This window comes from Melozone crissalis, unplaced genomic scaffold, assembly GCF_028551555.1.
Source record: "Melozone crissalis strain CALT ecotype California unplaced genomic scaffold, PUWL_Pcris_2 ptg000013l_1, whole genome shotgun sequence".
Lineage (NCBI taxonomy): Eukaryota > Metazoa > Chordata > Aves > Passeriformes > Passerellidae > Melozone > Melozone crissalis.
The window spans coordinates 7645606-7667693 of record NW_026535791.1 but is presented as its reverse complement, the minus strand read 5'-3'; the positions used below and the strand labels follow the sequence as shown (position 1 = coordinate 7667693).

The 22088-nt window shown below is 37.2% G+C and overlaps 1 protein-coding gene across 7 annotated transcripts in view; it reads right to left on the bottom strand.

The window, feature by feature from the left end:
- Nucleotides 1–22088, bottom strand: part of FRY (FRY microtubule binding protein) — a 225272-nt gene that overhangs the window by 16499 nt on the left and 186685 nt on the right. For all 7 annotated transcript variants that reach the window (XM_054272258.1, XM_054272257.1, XM_054272262.1 and 4 more), the window contains 10 exons: nt 21893–22063; nt 16595–16735; nt 15662–15841; nt 14814–14975; nt 13940–14014; nt 12710–12880; nt 6936–7136; nt 6262–6423; nt 2686–2849; nt 1636–1825 (listed from right to left, as the gene is read on the bottom strand). In XM_054272258.1, the coding sequence (XP_054128233.1) occupies nt 1636–1825; nt 2686–2849; nt 6262–6423; nt 6936–7136; nt 12710–12880; nt 13940–14014; nt 14814–14975; nt 15662–15841; nt 16595–16735; nt 21893–22063 (1617 nt within the window). The remainder of the gene's footprint in view (nt 1–1635; nt 1826–2685; nt 2850–6261; nt 6424–6935; nt 7137–12709; nt 12881–13939; nt 14015–14813; nt 14976–15661; nt 15842–16594; nt 16736–21892; nt 22064–22088) is intronic.

Genomic DNA, 22088 nt, shown 5'->3' with positions numbered 1-22088 from the left:
AAACAAGGATTTTGTTTCACAGTCAAGTATTTTGGCAGTACTTTGCATTGCAAGCTTAGCACATACAGGACTTGTTTCTGAAATTTCCTGTTAATGAGGGTCAAAAGTCAAAGTTGGCAGATGAATACTGAAGTTTAATAATGCAAAAAAAATACAATTCCAGACAAGCTGAGATCTTATGAAAAAATAAGGGGAAATAATACTACTATGTTTTAACACTGAAAAGAAGAACAAAGTTATTTTCATACAATAAAAATATGGCAGTAACTCCAGCTAAGAATTGTGACTTGTTGATATTATTAACACCTTTTTCTTTCTCCTCCAGTATCACCTGAAGAAAATGAGTAGGGTATCTTCTGAATACAAGGCATGCACAACAGCAAATGAAACGTGTAAATTACTAGGATTTGGACTCAAACAGGCATTTTACAAGTATTGTTTAGGTCTTTCATTACACTGCATTATTTATTTAATCTTCCAGACCATGGCACCTGTTCCTTTTCACCTCTTCAAAGAGGAGAATCAAGGACGAATAAGTCTCTAAGCACTCATACAAAGCTATTAACCTCTAGGACTGAGGTTAAGACAGAAAAGCTGACATCATGAATAAACACAGGGTTAACACTCAAGTCAGCACTGGGGTTTGTGTTTTTTTCTTCCAAATGGTTATTTATCAATGTTTAAAAGAATGTCTATAAGACACCCATATTTAGAGTGGGATAATGTTTAATGGAGGACAATGTACAGGCAGGTAAGACATTCAACTCCAGTGGAGCACAGAGGAAGCATGATGAAGAGATTCTTACTATAGATTGCTTCTTTCATATCAAGTTAGTCTTAGATGCACTGAAAGATCTTGAAACTGTGTGTTTATTAGCAGGGTACCCCTGATAATAAAACATTGTGTACTCTGAGATCACAGATACTTAAACTCTGCAGAAAGTTACCTGGCTACTGCTTTCACTAGAGCTGTTTATGTTGGAGCATGCTAAACATCCTGCAGCTGCAGGAGAAACAATTAAAAAAGGCTTTAAAACTAATTACAGGTAACACCAGGCAATAATTTCTTAGAACAACTTGTATATGTGACTCTTTCTTATCTTTTTGCAAGATTCTTATCTTTGCAAGCATACAATTTTAGAAAGGAGAAACATATTTCTAGTCTTCAGTCTCTGGAATTTATATTACACCATGGCAGCTGGGTATTTCTATTCAGATGAGTAGGTACAAACCATTGACTTATGCTGGCATTTACATGGACATGCTCAGATTTCAAGAGTTTGAGATAAAAGAATAGATTAACAATAGTTTAAGATTAAAAAGGTTATTTCCATGTCTCTTGCAGTTACTGTTCCTGCAGTTTGTAAAGTACTGAAGAGAACACTCTATAATTCTGAAAAAACACTCTGAATTTTGCAATATGATCTCCAAACCTGCAAGTATGATGGTATTTTCATGACAAAACTGGTCACAGAAGACAATACTGAAAACGAAAATGTAGTACAGCAGTAATTCTGCAGTATGCAAAATGACAAGGGTTATACACCTAGTAGTTCATTACTGGGACTGCTATCAAGAAACACTAATTGCCACCCACAAAAATTATGATTTTGCATCTTAAACTTATTTTCTCACCTTAAACAGGGAAGAGAACACATGAAATGTATAAACTGCACAGGAGCCATCAGAGTCACACATGAGCTGGTTGATATGACTGCGCCAGGCTTCTTCTGCATCATCGCATGCTGCTGGCTGAAATGCAGCAAGGATGGCGGAAAAAAATGGCGAGGGAGGAGGGGAGGCATTTCGATCAACATCTCCAAAACTGAAGGAGGAAACAGAAAAAAAGGTGATGAAAGGAGAATACCAAGAAGGTGGCAGATAAAATACACTATAGCAGAGAGATAAAATCACAGGACCAATTACAACACCTTCCTAAAAATATTCATGAATTTTCAAATTACTTTCAAAGGTTGACAAGATGTTGGCTACAATGAGAAAAACCTCCAAATCAGATTCCCTATCTTCAGGCTGTTATCATCTATCTTCCTCCATCCCAGAACACTTGAATTTTCTTGTACAACCATTTCACAGAAGAAGGCTGAAACTTCACAGGAGAATAAAGCTCTCTCTCCTTCCACCTCCCCAGGCTAACTGCAGTCTAACTCAGCATCCAAAATCTGAGAGAGCTCCAGATGGCATGTAAAAAAAAAAAATCTTAAAGCCTTTTTATAATATATACTGGGGTCCAGCCACACTCACAAGCAGCCTTAAGAGCATATAGCTGGGATTTCTAAAAATACTGAGACTTTCTTTCATGAGAAATCAGAAGGATGAATACACATCTGATCTGTTGAACAGTTAACTAAGTAATATCTGCAAATCTTTTAAATCCTCCTTTTTATTTTAATTAAGCATATTATGTACATCATTCCTAGCTGCATAGATGTACGTAAATATTGTATCTTATTTTTCCTAGAATGAAAAGCTTGGTTTTGTTTTGCTTTTTTTTTCCAGTTGTGTGATAATTATGCAGATAATTAGGGCATTGTCTTCTCACTGCTCCAAACTCATGAGAATTTTATAACTCTTGTGGCTAAAAAAACTATTCCATTAACTACTACCTTGCAATCATTTTGTTGTACATTGTAAAAGAACTTTTTAAATAATAGTGCATCAAAATACCTAGCAAGAGCAAATTGTTCCAGCCTGTCAGCTTTCTCTTCAGTTTCTGTCATATCCAGACTAAGGCTATCACTGCATTCAAATGCTCCTGGGAGTTCATTTGTAGATCCTGAAAGGTCATCCTCATGGACTGCTATATCTTGTTCTTCAGGTACGGCTTCAGCCTAGGGGAGTGAAGGATGATGTCTTAGAAAACAGCAAATTAGTAAGTTAATTCCTCTAATAAATAGAAAGCATTTACTGAAAAAACCCACCTGACTGCATGTTAAACTGCACAGATATAAAGCCACAGATTATAAATGACATTAATCATCTTACACTTCTTCAAAAATACTCTATTTGCTCAACTTCCTGTCTTGGATAAATATTATTTTACGCATTTTTTCAACTTGTCTAGCAAAGAATTTCAGATTCCAATGCATGTGGCAACAGAGTAAGGAAGTAATTTTTCAGAAAAACAATAGGGTTGTTGTTACTGTCAGTCTGTCCTTGTCTCTTAACACTTTATAGTGTCCAAGACTGTATTAAAGCCTCTCAGAATATATTTGAAACAATTACTGTCTGGAAGACTCTTTGCATGTTTAGAACTGGGAATTAATTTTTAGCATGTCATTTCCATTCAAGAGGAATCCAAGCATTCTAACAGGCCATTTAAAGGATTATGCTAAATTTCCTTCCTTTTTCATCTATCAGCACCTAAAGGTCATGATTTCTTTTTGAAACGTTCCAATTCATCTTGCATTTTTAGTCTGAACAAGTTTTGTTTCAGCTTTAATCTTTTGGCTTTTGTCTGTTTCATCCAAAGCATCCAAAGCACATCCTGTAGGGATGACTGCAGTGGGTTGCTCAAACCTTTGTGTACATATGCCCATGTGCATGCACATACATGTGCTGGCAATGAATAGGGAGGGAAATCTTGCCAGCAAGTGGAATCAAATGAGAAAAGTGGCCCCCTGCAGTTTATCAAGTCTGTTTGGATCCTACAGATTAATTATGGGGATTTGTGTTTGTAAAAATTAAACAAGACTTGCAACAGAGGGGACAGGATCAAAAATTAAGTAGAATAATCTTTTGGTTTGCTTTGTTTTCTAAGCAAAAGAGGTAAGAATATTCCTGAGTGCGGGGTGAATTAAATGAATCAGAGCCCAAACCATCTTGAAAAGAGAAATGCAAGCTATATGGCTGAATTAGTAGAATAGGAACCAAAGCATTTGGTAAAAAGTGTAAATGTTTCCTGCTTATTCAATAAATAATTAGTAGTAACCAGTTTCATATATTAAATATTAGCCTGAAAGAAACACTGCGTTTTCTTCACTGCAATGACAGAGTGTGTAGGAGGAAAACACATTTTGATGGGATAGAGCAAGGGAGGAAGGAAGAGGGAGCAAACACCTCCCATCCACTAGAGTCTAAAATTATGCCCCAAAAGCAAAATAGAAAAGTGAACTTTGGATATTAATGGAGGATTGCAGTACACTTCCAGAAATATGTGAGTTTAGGTAACTGGAAAAATACATAATATAGCATCATCTGAATTTTTTTAATCCTCATAGAATTATCCCACTATCTTTAATAGAAAGTAAGTTTAACTAATTCAGCGCTGTTAACAATAATATGTGGATTTTGGCATTGGAACATCTAGGAAGAGGCTACATAATCAGTCTGTTTCTCTCAATTGCTGTATCTATTTAAAGGTTGAAATATTTTTGGCTTTGCTTATGAAGCAACAACTAAATATTTTGTAAATTGCTCAAGAAGTAAAAAAAAAAATTTCCTTTGCATTGATGACACCTCATCAGTTCTATCAAAAGAAGAATTCAGAGGAAAAGAGAAACAGTAAAGAGCTCAGATTTTGTTATGAAATTAAGTAAAAATTATTTAGGTGTAAGTTTCAGGTTTTCTGACTAAAAACTGGATAACTTCTTCTTTACATTGACTCCAAATTATTTTGAGTAAAAACACACTGGGAGGAAATACTTTTGAGGCAAAAACCCCTCCAACAGGGCATTCTGTACTGACCAATTCAATCATCTTTTTGACAGTTGTAACCTGAGCTATATTTTACACCAACAACAAATCTCTACCAGGACTAGCTGAATTTGCCTGTCAATTCCACAATAAATTGCTCTGATTTTACATTCTTCGCTTACTTATTCCAAAGCTTTTCATTTTTGATGAATATTGGCACATGGGACATTAAAGAGATTATGAAAGTCAAGATTCCAAACTCCCAGACATACACTGAACTCCTAAGCTGTGATTTTCAGTTCTTTCTTTCAGTACACACCAACAGCTACTGCAGCTGGGTGCATGAGATCAGCTGCAGTTCCCACCTGCAAATATGTCTGTTCTGACTGCTGCTTCCTGAGCTGAAATTCTGCCAGCTTCTGCTGTTTATGGTTGTTATGTGGTTACTTGTCTAGCAACAGTTGTTTTGGCAAATGATAATGAGTTTACCTTCTTCACAGCCACTGTTTGGAGAGGTTCTCCTCCTTTCCTATCCTTACAAACACTTCCCTCCTCCTGTCCTTTCTTCCTACTGCAGTGGTTTCTGACACAAACAATTTGTTCAATATTCAGCCCAATTCCAACCTCCTTTTCTGTGACCTCTTCTGCAGAAGTTTCCATTCCTTCTGAAACATGCAGTGCTAGCAGTATCAAATTTTTGTGTGGCTGCATTTGGAGGGGACAAGGGCAAGAAGGAAAGGCAACGATTACAGAAGATATATTCTTCCTCTGCCCCAGTCTCATACACTGATTTTTCTGTAGAAGTCACCCAATTTAGACATGACAGAGAAGCTTTACTAACAGAAGCCAACAGTATCATCAAGTCACTAATTCACACAGCCTGCCCCAAACCAGATTATATTTCTGGAGAGACACTGAAAGGAGTAGGTTCACCTCATCTCTCATGAGCAAGTACTGTCGAACAGAAAATTAAAGAAACCATCCCCATACTGATAATGATTTACCAACCTTGCTTTGTCGTCTTCTTCTGATACAGTTCTCTGAAATACAATCTACTGAATATGGTTGTTGTATCCTTGCAAATCCTACCTCCCCACCCCCAGGATGGTTTAATATTGTGGTCATGAATTTAAAATTTCTGCATGTCTGCCAAAAGGCAAGTACTGAATCCAGGGCACACAACTGTACAATAGGGCCCCACATACAAAAATATTTCAGAGAATACACCCATACACCCACCACATGAGCTGGCATATTGTTCTTAAATTCAGCATGAAGAACAAAAGAATATTTCCTTGAAACTGTAGCTTGTTCATGACAAGTTCATGAACTTGTCTTCTGATGAACTTATACTATTTTGGTGCATATGTAGTGCAACATATTTAAGAACCAATAAATAAAATCTCTTAATGAAGAAAGTATAAGTAGAAAGGAAATGGTAGCAAATGAAGTAGTGCATGAATGAATTGTAGTATGCCACTAGCCAGAGGAAGCCAGAATGTACTTATTTCACAGATCAAACTCTTTATGAACTGTAAGCAAAAGAAATTGTAACAGTGTTACATAAAATACAGTCCAGCTGGAAAAGAAAGAAAAAAATGTATTCACCTTGGGTCCTTCAGACACCTGGAGATTATTCATACCAGGTAAAGACACATCAAAGCTGGATGTTCCCATGTTAAAATGATGAGGGTCTGCCGAGTTTGTTTCACATGATGTAGAAAGTGAGTCAATGTGATTTGCATCCTCAGATGGGGAAAGATTTATAATCTGTTTAAAAGACAACAAAAACACAAAAGAACTGAGTATACAGGTACCCTAACACATGCTGCTTTCATGAACATGCAAAGCAGAGAGTGTCTTACAGTGCAGTGACAGTGGCTCTCTTAGTTTGTATATAGACAGAATCCTTTCAATATTTCTGTCATAAATTTTTTATTAAAAGCATCACAGAAGTGAGCAATGAAAATCTGAAACTGTTTATATTTTCTAAACCTTGAGTCTTGTTCTATTTCTTTAAACATTAAATACATCAGAAATATTTACTATTGGCCAACTGTCAAAAATTGTCCCATAGTAAAAAAAGGGCAAATAATAAGATCTGATGATTCCTGTGTTTCAAACCTTGTGTTAGAATTCCTGTTTATTTACCTTTGCAAATAAGGGAAAATGCACGCACCTATTTCAGCTCAATAGATTGCACCTGGGCAGAGGAAACGAAAAGCTCAGCTTATTTAAACCCACCACCCTATCTTTTCCTACATTTCAAGTCTGCAACTTACTAGGTCTGAGTTCTCCAAGATTTGGCTGGTGGTCAGATCCTCCTCCTCTGATGACTCATCTGAGTCCTCATGGTTCATTTTGTTCAGGCTGGGTGTGCTCCCTGAGAGCTGGTTCTCTTCCATCAGCTGCATGTCACACTTGTCCAGGCTGTCCAGGGAGCGTCTGCGCACTCCCCAGTTGAAGTTGTCCATACTCTCACCCTGAAATCAGACAGAGGGTCAGCCTGCTTGGTATAAAACTAATCATATGCTAAAGTCAGCTCCAGAAATATTTTTATGTAAAAATATAGTAAAAACTGGAAATAAGCATTATCTGGCTTGTTCACCTGGAGATAAGAGCAGAAGCATGGAAATGGCAGTTAAATGAACACTCAGTCCTTTCAGTATTAGATATTTTTCATGCATTTGCTAATTTAGGAATTTGTTTTGGTAAGTCCACATATACACACTCCTCGATACCAGTAGAGCAGTGATCGCAAAGGAAAAGTCTGAAAGCTATTTTAAAGGATTTTTTAATGTTTGAAAGTATTAGAAGCACAGATCATACCAATGGTTCAATTGCAAAACTTATGTTAAAGATTTTAGATTCTTTGCTTTATATATATAACCATAATGGTGAGTAGATTTGAACAAACCCTTGCTTTACACAAAAAATGTAACACCTTAAGTAGCACATCTTTTAAACTTTTATTCTAGGCTCATATTGTTTATTATTGAATCTACTTTAATTATTTGAAACTATATTTTGGGAATAGCCTGATAAGCATTGCCTGTGATCTCACATTTTAAAAAGGACACAGTCAAATGGACCAAACATTTTATATTCATCAGACCTCCAGTTCTGATCCCACACACAGTTACATAAAGCTGAGTGCATTAAGCAAATAGTGTAACCATTTGCTTAATGGTTAGGCTGCTGAACTGATAAAAAGATCACTTGATTTCTTTCATGTATAAAAATGACCATTAGTTTTCCACCTCTTTTCCATTATTTACTGTATATATTTTCCAGTGGACTGTATGCCTTTCCCCTGACTGCAATAATCTCTCGCTCCCTTCCAAGTCTAGCCAGGCTCCTCTCTGGCAAATCCAGGACCACATCCACAGCAGCTCCTGCCATGGACCTCCAGAGGCAAAAGGGGCCTTACACAGCAAGAAAGGTTTCCCCAGAAGTATTCAGAGGCAGTTTTGAGTACTTTGCCTAGGTGAAAGCCCTCAATTCTGCATCAACATGGGAAGGAAATTTATAGAGAAAAATGTTTCCTTTTAAGGTTCAGGGCTGCCTGTTTTAAACAAGACTGTAAGTTGCAATGCTCTTAAACAAGCAAGTCAGTAGGTGAAAATTCAAGCTGACAGTGATACTTAAATATTAATTTGAAAAAAAAATAGTTCTGTCTAAGAAACAATATTATTGTCGAATAACTGATTATGATTATTTCCTGGCTTTATTTGGATCAAAATTATGATCAGTGCAGTGATTGAGAAAGAGGTCTCAGTTCAGTAAGGCCCCTTAAGCAGAGTTGTGATTTTAAACACTTGAGTGATGCTCCTTTGGGACTACTCAGACATTTACTGAATGGGGACCAAACTACATAATGTGCAATGAATTAAATTGCAATCTTACCTCCTTAACAATCAACACACTTGCACAAATTGATCTTATTTTGCATCATTACCATTTAATGCAATGGACTGTGGAATTTGAATAGGAGGGAAAGTTCGGTTTCATGACATTAAGCTCACCATTTCATGAACAAATATGATGAAAACAGAAACAATATTTTTAAGGAAAAAGACAACCCTTGCAATTCACAAGAACATTTATAACTAAGGAATGCACTATAATGAAGAGAAAATTAAGATGAAATTTTTATGAAGCCTGACACATTATTGGAAGAACCCTGTGTTTTCATCCTGGGACTGGTATTACATGGTAGTTTTATGTGGAAAAAGAACAGAACACATCTGACTAAAGGAGTCAGACTCTTTAAATCATAAAAAATGACTGTTCAGTTCCAAGCTATTTATTTTAACAAATTCTTTGGTTGTCCATCCTCCCCCTCAAATGCTGGAGGACACATGCAGCAATTAGACATCCTCCACAAACACATCAATTACTGAACTAACAAATGACAAAATGACATAAATAAGCAAGCAAGCAAAGATGACTGTCATCACACCCTTATCCTCAGGATGCCTTGTAAAGCCATCAGTAAATTTAGCAGCCCATGTCTATGGGAATATTTCCTGTTGCAGTTTTATTTTGCAATTCCTTAAAGAAGGAAGCCAGCAAAAAGAAGAAAAATAAAAGGGACACTTCCAGGGCATGCAGTTAGAGGGGGTAGTGAATTAAAAGTGAGGGAAGAGGGTGAAAGGGATGAAACGCTACAACGCAAATATCCATAGCATTTGGATTAGTGTAATTTTGCTACAGGGGCACCCAGAACCATACTGAATTTAAACAAGAGGTCAGCACATGCCTATGAAAATGGAGATGTTTTTGTAGTCTATTTAGCAATCTTTCTTCCACAGTTAACAAGAAAGAGCAAAGATGTATTTGAGAGGCTGTTCATTTTTATCTACAGCAGGAGCAAAGCCATCTCCCATCAGAAAAGTCACCAGTGGTGCACATCAAGTCAGAGGAAAACAATCACATTCTAAGTGTGTCTGGCCAGCAGGGAGCACGTACCACACAGAACTTCCTAAAGTCACCACCCTTTGGTGAAGGAGCAGATGTGCCCTTGCAGCTACTTCAAACTTACTACTCCAAGCCCAGGGGAAAGGAGAGACAGAAAGGAAAGTAGTCCTGTGTGGGGGAGAGCAGTAAAGCTCCTCCACAGAGGCAGTCAGAATCATGCAAAACCTCTTTCACACAAATTTTCATCCTTACTGTGTTGACAAAGTATGCAAAGTTAATGGAAGCACTCAAATATTGTAGGGCATAGGCAGAAGCCTTATGGAAGTACATAGCAAGGCACTATTTCCATATGGATGTATCTCTTACAGCACAGGCATTTTGACACAAAGATTTTTGGGGGTTGTGTTTGCATATTAACTGATATACAAACTATCAGAAACAGATATGCAAAATTCTGTGGTTGCTGATTTCTGTATTATTTGTACAATTCATTACATTCTCTATTGTTTCAGTTCTCTCTGTGCATTGACAAACTTAAAATTTAGGTCCCAAACTGGCAATGACTGATGTGTCTTTTCAGTTTTCCTCACAGGGTAAATGATCCAGCAAAGTCGGTAGGACCATACAGCTGTATTAATTTAGGCTGTAGAAATTAATTAATTAATTTATTCAATTAAATTGATTCTCATAGCAATAAAGTAAACTGTCTTAAGAGGTCTCAGACACCAGCTTTAGGAAGATGCTAACAGGAGACAATGTGCCACAACAGAAAAGGTAGAAATTATATATAATTAGCCCCTAATAACAAATGGCCCAAACTCTATAGATAATCAAGTTTCTACACATTCATCATGCACAAAGATATCACAAGGAAAAGGGCTCAGTTTGAAAAACACTGATACTAGAATTAAGATCTTTTAAAATTTGTGAAGACTGTCGAACATGTCAAAAACAAACTTAAAATGAAGCAGAATGTTTGAAAATGACCTCCAAAGTATTTCTAATACAAGACAAAAAATGAAGCACCTGTCAAAATTGCAAGCACACACACATACACTCACCTACACACACATACTGAAGGGGGGAGGCAACAGCAAAACTATGATGTTATTCTACAATATAAATTTGCAAGAAGGCATAACATATGCTGGCACATCTGAGTTCAAGTAGCATTCTTACCTGAAGTTCCTGGGTAGCAGATATAACAGATAGAAAAACAAATAGAAAGAATCTATGTAAAATCACTGCATCAAAGACATCATAGACAAACATTTGCCTACAATTTTAACAAATATTATCACAGAAACTTCAACTCTTCCTTTTAAGTCTGAAAATAGCTATTTTTTGCTTTCACATCTTTAGGAAATTTCAAACAAATATACCTTGTTGTCTGGGGATGATCCAAGCATCACTGGCTTGTTAAAATCATACGCACTTTTTTGAAGGACTGATGTTGCTCTTGCTAGCTTTAGTTTTCTAACACTGTTTTTTCATTTTTATGAATGTACCACACTCAGATATGACGTAAATGTTACAGTTTCAACTCAGTCATTAGAGAAGCTAGGTCTAAGTTTATTTTTAAAACAGTAGTAAACCAAATCCGTGACAATTAAAAAACCACTATGTGAAACTCAACATTTCTAATTTTACTTCACATAAAACTAGAGAAGCTTGGTATCTGTTTCATGACCAACTTAAGGCTGCAAAGATATCAATTAATTTAGGCCTCAGTCTTGAAGCTGGCCACATGTATAAAAAAAAATATCAAGTGATCTTCAGTCAAAATTGCAGTCCTACATCCTTGTAATACCTTGAAAGCTTTTAAGACACAGAAATTATTGCAGCCAGTGTATTTTTGCCAGACATCATGGCATTATTGTTTTATCATTTATCCTTGTTTGGAACCTTGAAGCTCCTTCAATATTTCTCTAATGTATTTTTAACCATTGCTGCCAACTACCCTTTCAGGGTTTTTTTTTTTTCTTCTCTTTTTTTTTTTTTTTTTTTCTGGTGGGCTTTGGGGGTTTTTTTGGGTTGTTTTTTTTTTTCCTTAGCAAAGTCATGGGCATCTGTGAGCCAAGACTACTAATTTTGATATAGAAATTCCTACTTTGGGAAAATAAGGACTTTGGGACATTTTTTTCCCCATTCCTTCATCCTTTCTCTTCATTGGAAAAAAAAATTCAGATGTACATGTGTTCACATCTGAGTGTTCTGTTTACCTAAAATTATTTTACTACTGTAATACAAATAGGTAGAAAAATGAATATTTCTTCCTGTACACATGTTCTTCTCAGGGCTAAGAGTGATGACTGAGAGAATTCATGTTAAAAACAAGTCCACAATTAAGACATCTGAGTCTTACGTCCTTCAAAACAACTAACAATTTCTGAATTTTTAAACAGCAACAAAATTGTCAGTCTTGTTTGGCAACAGATATTAATTTTTGGTTTTTCCTGATCAAATAGAAAGAAATACCCCAAGTTTCATATTAGCAAGGTTAAAGGGTGTAGCCCCCCAAAATTTATCAGTTTTTCCCTTCAGCAGTTTCAGCCCAAGGTGAGCTGACAGCCTTCACCTGTCAAGACTTGATCTAGGTGCTGAGGATTTAGTTTAGCTCCTGCATGAAATGATGAAGTCACAGACACCTCAGCAGAGTGGAAGGTACAGCTCTAAGTGATTTCATTGGCAGTTGCAGCAATAACAGCAGCCTGAAGGCCTGAATTAATGTCTCAGAGGGTTCCTTATGAACCAACAGATTTGGAACAATTTCATTTTATATGTTTTTAATCAGGAAATATATATATTTTCTTAACAATTTAATTTTTTACTAATTGTATTTAAAATAAGTTCACTTAAAAGTAAGTTCACCAAAAAGGTACTAGAACAGAGGCTTTATTTTCCACTACCAGTTTTGCAGTGTTTCCTAAAGTAGATTCAGAAAGGAAGGGTGTGGTAGTCTTTTTACTGTTACGCTACTGAAATAAACACTAAGTCAAGATCATAAATAATCTGAACCTAAAGTACATTTATAGCTACGCAGTTAAAGTTTTATGTTACAAGAAGAGAAGTGTTAAGCAGAAGGAGTAAAAAAGTGTTTTAATAAAAAAGCCATTTCAGAGAAAATATACTGTACCTCCCCATCTTCCAGCTCAACATCTAGGAAATCAAAGTCCCTAAAGACTCTGAATTGCTGTTCACTGTTTGAATCATCCATGTTCTCCTGCTCCCTTGCTCCGTCTTCTGAAGAGACCAAGCTCGTCTGGTGCTCAATCAGATCCAAATCACCACAGGAAGAAAAAATCACCTACAATACAAAGGATTTCTTTTGTTACAAACTGTTCCCTCTGGTTGTTTCTTCCTAAAAGCTGTAATTGGTTATTCAGAAGACTGTATTTCCAGTACACACCTAATTCCTTCACTGAGTATTTTTAGAACACTCTTTATTATTTATGTTGGACAGGTGCCTTCAGATTAAACTTGTACAAAGAAACAACTTCATACTGTGGGAACACATCCAAGAATATTACAGCTACCTCCTAAAGGCTGCAGATTGATGTTGCCTGGATGTTTGTATACATATATAGGAACAAAATTCAGAGAACTTAGCAGAGAAAATACTGTCAAGGGGATGATACAATAAGTTCATTTAAAAAAACCCTCCAGTTAACAAGTTGTTAAAAAATATGTCAAGATTAGAAAATACAACAAGCCGTATTTTTTTCTTTCCTGCTGAGTATACTTGTATCTGCAATTTAGTTGCACAAATTAAACAGTTCCTGTCTTGCAGAAACAAAGGACCTGTTCTCCATTATAGAAGTGACATATACCATGTTCAAAAGCATTCAGAAGATTTTCTTTTTTTCTGTAGAAAATATTTAATAAATATTTTAAAAGTTTCCCACCCTGGGTGATCAATCACCCTTTTCCTGGCACCAGATAACACTAATTTTTAAAGAGCAACATCAGAACTAGTGTCTAATGGAAAAATCAGACACACACACCCTTTCCTCTCCTATTGTATTTCTGTAATATAATTTTTTACTTTAGAAAGGCTCTGGATTGTTAATACAGAGTTTGTTACTCTCTACCCACTGAGATGGCAAAAGTAAACTCTACAGCATCAGAGATTCTCACAGAAAAACCACACATAGCCCCCAAAGTAAATCTTTGGATTTACTTGGAGAAAGCCATCCACTCCTTGGTCCATTTGCTGAGAAACACAGCCTGGGCCAGTACAAAGGACAGTGACAGCAGTGGCTTCAGACCTACACAAATCTGGTCAGCAACCCTGGGAAAAACAGTTCTTCACTTTCAACGCTCAGGACACAATGAAACAAAAACTGGTCAATACAAGGCTACTTACTGAAGGGTTTTTACTCAGCCCAACTTCCTGACCACACAGGGAAAGGACATGCACCAGCTTTTCCTTTGTCCTTTTCTAGAAAACAAGATGTTTCTCAAGTGAGCATTTTTTAACCACGCATTCTCCCTGTGGCTAGTAACATACATTAGCAATTTTTAATTAGGAGGAACTAAACAAAGAATTAGTCATTAAATGCTCAAAGGATTGCTTTCAGAGCAACTATGCATCAAAGAAACATAAAAATAGCTGTTAATGATTTTGCTGTTTATTATATTTAAATTAGTCTATAAATTCCATTGAATATATTAAGAAAACATTGGCTCATATGCATCACTTCAAAAAGACAGTTCAGAAACCTAAAATTAAGCACATGCATAATTTTTTTTTCAGAATTGGGCCTGAGTCACTGCTGTATAACCTAATATATTAAAAAAGAGAAAAGAGCAAAAAATAAGTTTACTCTGCATGGCTTTATTTTAACTGGCGGATAAACAAAATCATTAAAGTAATCAAATATAATTTCTAAGAAAATTATTCTTTTTATTGAATTTCCCAAGAAAACCTTAAAAGTTGCACAAGCTATCTACCCTTGCTAAAATCTGAACTCGCGTTGTGTTTACTTAAATCTGACCTAGACTGAAGAGGTCTGAAAGAGATGCATTTCCTGTAAGCTGAAAGAAAAACAGCTTTGGGATAGAAGATTGACAGAACTCAGTCCATTTTTGAGTCCAAGAAAGACAGCACACAGGTCAGATGTTGTGCTGCCACTGCCCCCAGGCTGCACAGGGCAGAGGGCACAAGCATTTAAAGACCCAAGCATATGTTAATGCAGCTGCTCTGACTGCAACTTGCTAATGAATAGTGGGCTACCTACCTGAGAGTACTGGGGTCTCTTCCAGCTCACAGGAACAAGGACATTGGAGTTAGATCCTGATGAGGTTGAAGAAGTGCTTCGAGTGACAGCCATTGCCCTGGGTTTGCCATCTCGCCCAGAAGAGCTCTGCAGTTCATCATAGCGTCTCCCAATAATTGGAGTCTTAAACAGAGAGGAATTATTCAGTAGCACCCTGCTTCAGGATGAACTTAGAAGAGCCATATTGCTTCAGTTGGAGGAAAAGATTATTTTGAAGATCATAGACAGGGACAAAACAAGGAGTACAGCAAATTTCACATCACTTGGTAGGTTTCTTATTTTCCACTGTGGATGTCTGAGTAGCAATTGCCATACTTAGCAAACAGAGCTTATATTCATAGATAGATAATACTCACAGCAATTGCCACACACATTCCTGATATAAGAAAAGAAAGCTTATTAGGTTTATTTCAAATCTGCACCTCTTGCATATTTTAAATTTTTTTTTCCTAAGAGTGCTGAACACTTTGGCCCTTTTCCAATAGGTATTGAAATGCTTTCTTGGATTGACAATAGAATACTCAGCATTTTTCAGAACTATACTGACAGGAAAGCAAATAGTACCATATGCCTTTTTATGCTTGCATTTCCTTTTAAATTCAACAGCTCATTATTATCTGTATCAAATAATCTATAATCCTGCAAACAGTTCTGCAGCTTCTTAACAATAAAGTTACTAGGACTCATTAAAATCACCAGGACCATTTAGTTCTATGAAGTTACAAGGGTTTGCAGGATAAAGACTGCTGTAAGAGAGTCCAGTGAGAAGACAGAATTAAGGTGTTAAGAAACAAAACTACAAAAAATACCTCTGAAATATCAAAATGAAACTCCAAAGTCTTCCCTGGTAGTTCCTTGGAGGCACTGTTCCACACTCGATGTATTTCCATTTTTGAAAGATCACTATGTTGATAGGAAGGTAGAACTAAACTGGCAGAACGAGAAACTACTAATTTCAGGATATTCAAGGCTTCTCTCCAGTGAATGCTCTAGAAATAATATATTTACTCAGCAAACAGAAAGTGAGATTCACACACATTCAAGATTATTTAAATTTCACAGTTGTATTTTTTTGCCACATAATTAAAATGTAAAATCAGAACATCCATATTCTTTGTCTCTCTTGGCCAGTGACAAGGTCTCTGTGTAATTGCAGAATAATTTCAACATCAGAGACCAAGATATGCCTAAGGTGTCACTGTTAAGGAACTGGCCCACAAGCTGGGAGACCTGTGGATAAAGCCAACTTGGCAGAGGATTTTAAATCTCCTACCTGAGTGTCTTAATCAGTATGAATAAATATAAGGGCCATAGCAGAATCCCCATTTAACAAAAAAGGTGACCTGACATGGGTTTTTACCTCTGTGAATTCCTAGTACTCCCATGTATTTTTCACTTGTCAAGAATTAGGTTCAGAGGTCTCTGAGGAGAAGGGCTTATGCCACACCTCCCTTGTGCTAGTAATTAAAGAATGGTCACTCAGGCTCTGAGTGGTATTAAGGTTGCTCTGAGGTACTCCAAGGCTGAAGCCCAACCTTCCCCCACAGTGAAAACACAGCCAGGAATCTTCTCTGGGAATGCACAGGCCATGAGACATCAGGATGTTTACAAACTTTGTACCACACCAGATACTTGCAGCCCTCCCCTGCTAATCTAGTCTTAAATTCTTACACAGAAAATCAAATTAGGAGAGCAAATGCTGCTAAGTTCCTATAGTAATATAGAGACAATATGGTATTTACCTGTACGTATTTTTCAATGGTTTTTAGCACTTCCATGTTAAACTGCTTCACAGGAATAGCTGACAGGTCCATATAACTAAGAAGACTGTAGATCATCTGTAAGAGGGACTGTTGCATACTAGGAAGGCCCTTTTCTAGCAGCTTTTAAAAGAAAAGTGAATATAACAAAATTTTGAGACATTTCTTCTTAAGCAGAAAGCTACTAGTTTCACAAAGAGCAATTGTACTCTTCATCTCCCTTCACTCACCGATTCTGCAATGCCATTTTACAATAATTTCACAACTGACGATGGTATACAGGCATGAAGCAAAAAAGAGGTTAAGATGGGAGACAAATGCCAGCCTGTTATATTTTATATATGCCTGCCCTAACTTATCCAGAAAACACATTCAGCAGTTGAGTAAACTGGTAGGTAAAATTTATACTGTAACTGGGTAAGCACATCCAATAAAAACAGGGGAGGATTTTTTATGTCTACATTTGCTGGAAGTCAGTGAGAAAAAAGAAAACTTGCTGAAGAAACAAAACTACTACTATTCAGACATCAATAAATATTTATCAAATATATTTCACTGCCAGTGCTCACTGGCTCTAAGTGCCAAAGAAACATTTTCTGTTTAGGAGGGGGTGGAGTCCCTGGCCCCTATTACTGTAGAGAGTAATACAAAGAAGGGCTTGATCTAAATCCTGGAATTTTCAGACACCTGAGTGTAGATCTTGGAATACCACAATGAATCCTGAAAATGCTCATACATATGTGTTACAGTAATTCCAGAGGCATACAGACAGCCATGAATTGTTTGTATATGAGTGAAATATCTCAGCTGAGAATTTCCTGGCAGGCAGCATGTTCTTTTACTGGTGACAGGCACTGTCCCACCCCACAAATTTCAAAGGCAATCAAACGTTTTTGCTGGAGGTTATCAGAGCCTCAATACTAGACACCACCCTCCCAATTCAGGCTGACAAAAAAGTTCTAACACTGGCTATTTAAGTTATTGGATTCTAGAAAAAAAATTGCTTATAAAAACTCTAAGCTGCTTCCTGCCTTCCATCAGAGAAAAATTTCAATTCTTATCCAAGTGGACTATGGTAATTGTTATATATCCTTCTAAGGATATAAAAGGATCAGGTTCCTGCTTTTACTGAATGAGAATGTTTCATGCCAGTGCAAATGGAACCTATTTTATCCCACTAAATATCTTCTGATTTCTTTCATCAGCAAAAGTGGGTAGCAATTAGTGATTCATAAAACAAAGAGAGCAAATTCCATTAACAGCACCGTAAAGGAAACTCATCATACTTATCTATTCCTCTACAAATAGATAGGAAGAATTTTTAAATTAAAGGCTTGGCAACCTGCTTCAGCTCTTAGACACTGTCAGCCCCTCAAATACCTTTACTGAAAATGTGCTTAGCAATTCTTTTTCAAAACAGGGTTACTAAGGGGTTTTATGCCTTCTATTAGGATCTTGCAATGGAAAGTTTGATTCCTCGTTTGCAATTAGTTTATGTGATGCATGCAGCACATCAGCCATTTCAGTGCAGGATTAGAAGAAAGTATCTGGATGACAGAAAGAATTTTTTTTTGTTCTCTAACAGAGGCTGCTGCATCAGACAATCCCTTTTGGAATAGGAAAATGAATTCTTAGGAAATAATGGGAATTTCGTCTCAAATGGTGTTTAGAAAGCTGTTATAAGAATCTTAGCTCTGAAAGTTTGTAATTTCCACAACAGTTTGTACAAATTTGTTGTCAAAAGTATTTGTTGACTGAAACAGCTCTTGGCCCTTAGACCTGACATATCTGGGGACTGTGTCAGTTCTCACTTGCTCAGATGATTATATGTGATGGTTGGCAGTCCAAGTGTGTCCTTACACACATAATGAATTTGCAATAAGAAAGAGTATTTCTGTTTAGAAAAAGAATAGCAGCCTTAACATGCCTTTGGTGCAATATGAATTCTGAAGTAACAAAAATAGCAGCAAGATGGAGTAGAGGTAACACATCACTTGGATAACAGAATTCCAGGACAAAGAGTTTCCACTGTATTTGTAGAAAGAAATACAGCTGTTCTCAGAATTTTTTTTTTTTTTTTGGACTCTTGTACATATGACCTGTTTTGAACAATTGTGGATTCCTCTCTTGTTCTGTGTGGTAACTATTGGGGTCTTATCTGGGCTCAGGAGTCCACACTGCATTAGCAACATTTGCCCTCTTCCTGAAGCAACAACCACCCCAGAACGAAGTGGAGAGGAGACCCTTGTCCTTCAAGGGCTGTCTGGGCTGCTGGGGTCCTACCACAGGAGACAGTTCCCTTTGTCCCTCCCAGCCTGACAGGGGCTGTGAAGAGATACCCAGCTCTGAGGCAATGCCATGCAGTCAAACAAACAAGATTTGATAAAGATAAAATTTGATGATCTCAAAAGCCATGTCTGAGAGACAAGCCATTTCTCAGATTAATGCTTATTTAGGGCATGCTTCCCTTTGCAATACAGATAGTTTAGTTTCTACTGATCTTTTGGTTTTGAACAGGTTATAAATGCTTATGTTGTTACCACCATCTAACAAGGAGGAGGTGGAAAAATCTACCATAAGCATATTACTATGCACTATGGATTCTTGTCCTTTCTTCTCTATGAATAACATTAGCTACTTAAGTTTGAACATGATCCTGGACTTAATGAGTCACCAGTTTAACATGCCAATTGAGATATGCCAAGAATAAGTATGCTGCAATGATTAAAGTTTAAATTTCAAAAACTAATCTGAAAAAATCTAGCATAAAACCAAAGTAAGGTTTCAGTAATATGTTTGCATGCTGATCTTATTTTGGTTTTGAAGGTTGAGAGTTCTATTGCACTACTGAATAGTGATTTTTCCTCATCTGTAGATTGAGACTTCCCAGTTGTTTTCTAGGAGAAATTAAAATTTTTCATGAATGGAGAATATGTAAAACTAATTAAGGAGCATTACTTGTCACTGTGAGATTTGCATAATAACAGAGCTTAAATATTTTATTTTGTGCTGGAATCATACTCCTTGATGACAAGCAATGACTTCCCATTGAACTGGTTAAATACAAAATTTTATCTGAGTGGCAATAATTGAAACTTTTACTGTGCTGAGAGCATTTGTTTTCATAGTCTTAATTTAAGTAATTAAATTAAATACAGTGTCTCCTTCTGAAGCTACACCTGTGTTTGAAAGGGTCACCTTTGCAATACAATTTCCTTTGTTATTCTTAAGCACTGCCTGTCTCACAATATCCCTCTGTCCCAAGGGTTGGGGACTGAACCAGGAATGTTAAAAGCTTGAGGCTGTGTGTGGCTTTAACATTCAAGTGCAGGTTGCCCAGTGGGGCTTTTAACCTATTTGGCTTTACCAATTGACAGTATATCCCACAGCTGGTTTATAGGAAACAGGGGCACATTGTTTATCCTGACCTGGGGATTAACTAAGAAGAAAAGAGCAAACATTCTGAAAGCTGGGAAAAAAATATTCAAGGCCACAGCAGCCTGAATAAGATGGTTTCTTGTCTTTTGCTACACCACTAGACTGGCAGCTACTCTATGCCCATATAAATATTCTCCAGACATGACTCAACAGAGCTGTACTCAATGTAAATACAGAGAAAGGAAGTCAGTGCTTACAACTCTGTCATCCTGCTGCTGCTGGTGCTATGTGAGGAATGTGTCTTAATTACAGTAAAAAGCCTGCCTGGCTTGCTGTGGATACAGTAGGTGGTGCCAACCTACAGCAAGGGGAAGCCGTGCAGAAAAGAGTCTCCACATGCATGTCTCAACCCATTTCAAGGGGAGCAGGATCAGGAGCAATGGCCTTTGTGGAGGTGGTGCAGCATTAGTGACCGTACAGAGAGCACAGAGGGAAAACAGAGGGGCAACTGCTTTCTGAAGGCTGGGAAAGCAGAGAAAGAATTTGAACATTTCCATTTTTTACAGCATTTCTTTATTACAAATACAGTTTTAATAGCATATTTTTATTAGGAATACAAGCTTCCCCTGGGAAGAAGACACTTGACTCTGGAGGGTTCAATGTCATCTAGAGTATTTGGACTTGAAAAGAGAATGAAAAACCTCAAGGTCCTGTTTAAGGTTCCTACAGGAACCTTCAATGGCTTTCACCATCACTAAAGATCATATGTAATTGATTGCTTAGAGGCTCCATGCGCAAGCAAGGTGAGGAAGCAGCTTGACACAGCAGAGCCTAGTTTGTTCTGGAGCCTTAAGTGAGCGTGGGAGCAGCACCTGGCTTTTCAGGCTCTTGCAAATTTGTGACTAGCCAGTATCAGAGATGCCTGAGGGTTTTTTATAGAACCTTTGGCAGATGTTAGTTAATTTATGTAGAGAGGTGGGTGTCAACCCCTTCTCCAGAGTACCAACTGATAGTATAAGAGGAAATGGTCTCAGGCCAGGGAAGGTTTAGATTAACTGCTCAGAAAAATTCCTTCATGAAAACAGTTTCCCAGCATTGGAACAGGCTGCCCAGGAAAAGGGCGGATTCATCATCCCTGGAGATATTTAAAAGGTGTGTAAATGTGGCAGCGAGGGAAATGGTTTAGTGGTAGACTTGGCAGAGTTAGATTTGGTGACCTTTGATGATCTCAAAGGTTTTTTCCAGCCTAAAAATGATTTTGTGATTCTGTGATTGCAGAACCGTCTTCTCCCTGGATGAGAGGGGAGACTGAAGGCAATTCAGCAGGGAAGAGATAAATCTGAGAACCCTGTAATAAATTGTTGTCCTGAAAGTGATCTGACAACAAGGGGGGCAATATCAAGCAGCTTTGTGCTAAAGACCAGAACTGAACCTTGGAGCCCCAGTAACAACACTGCATTAGCATTAAACTCCACAGGTGAAAATGAACATGGGAAAACCTTTGCAGCAAGATGATCCCATTCAGTGTTAGAGGAACGCATTCAAATTTGCATCAAGAACCAGATCCTTATATCTTACTATGCTGGAAAACCCATTGTGGAATTAGTCTTCTGGTTTTCCTCAATGGGATCTAAATAAATGTCCAGTTTCTTCTCACTTTCACAGTGGAAAATCCAATTGGCTGATGAAGGAATCTGCTTTAAGATGTATCAGCTATTGTTTTAGTGTTAAATATTGTTTTTTAAAGTAATTCTGGTTTTTTTTTTTCTGCCAAATCCTGCTTTTATTTTTTAATTATAAATAACAGATGCAGAGCTCCCACTAATTTGCTGGCACATTTCATCTCTTTGGACTGCTGGGCAACAGAAGAGTTAGAACAGTGAAAAGTTTTTGAAAACTTACCTCAGCCAGATATGTAACCATACTCAAAGTAATATCAGCAAATGCTTCGTGAAGGTAACGGCAAACCACATTTACCCAGGTAGCGCAGTCCCTTGTATAGCTGTGTGTTTTATAAAGGGTCATGACATGTGCAAGATTTGATAGCTTGGGATTCTTCTCCTCCAAACAAACCTAATTAAATATAAACATCAAAACA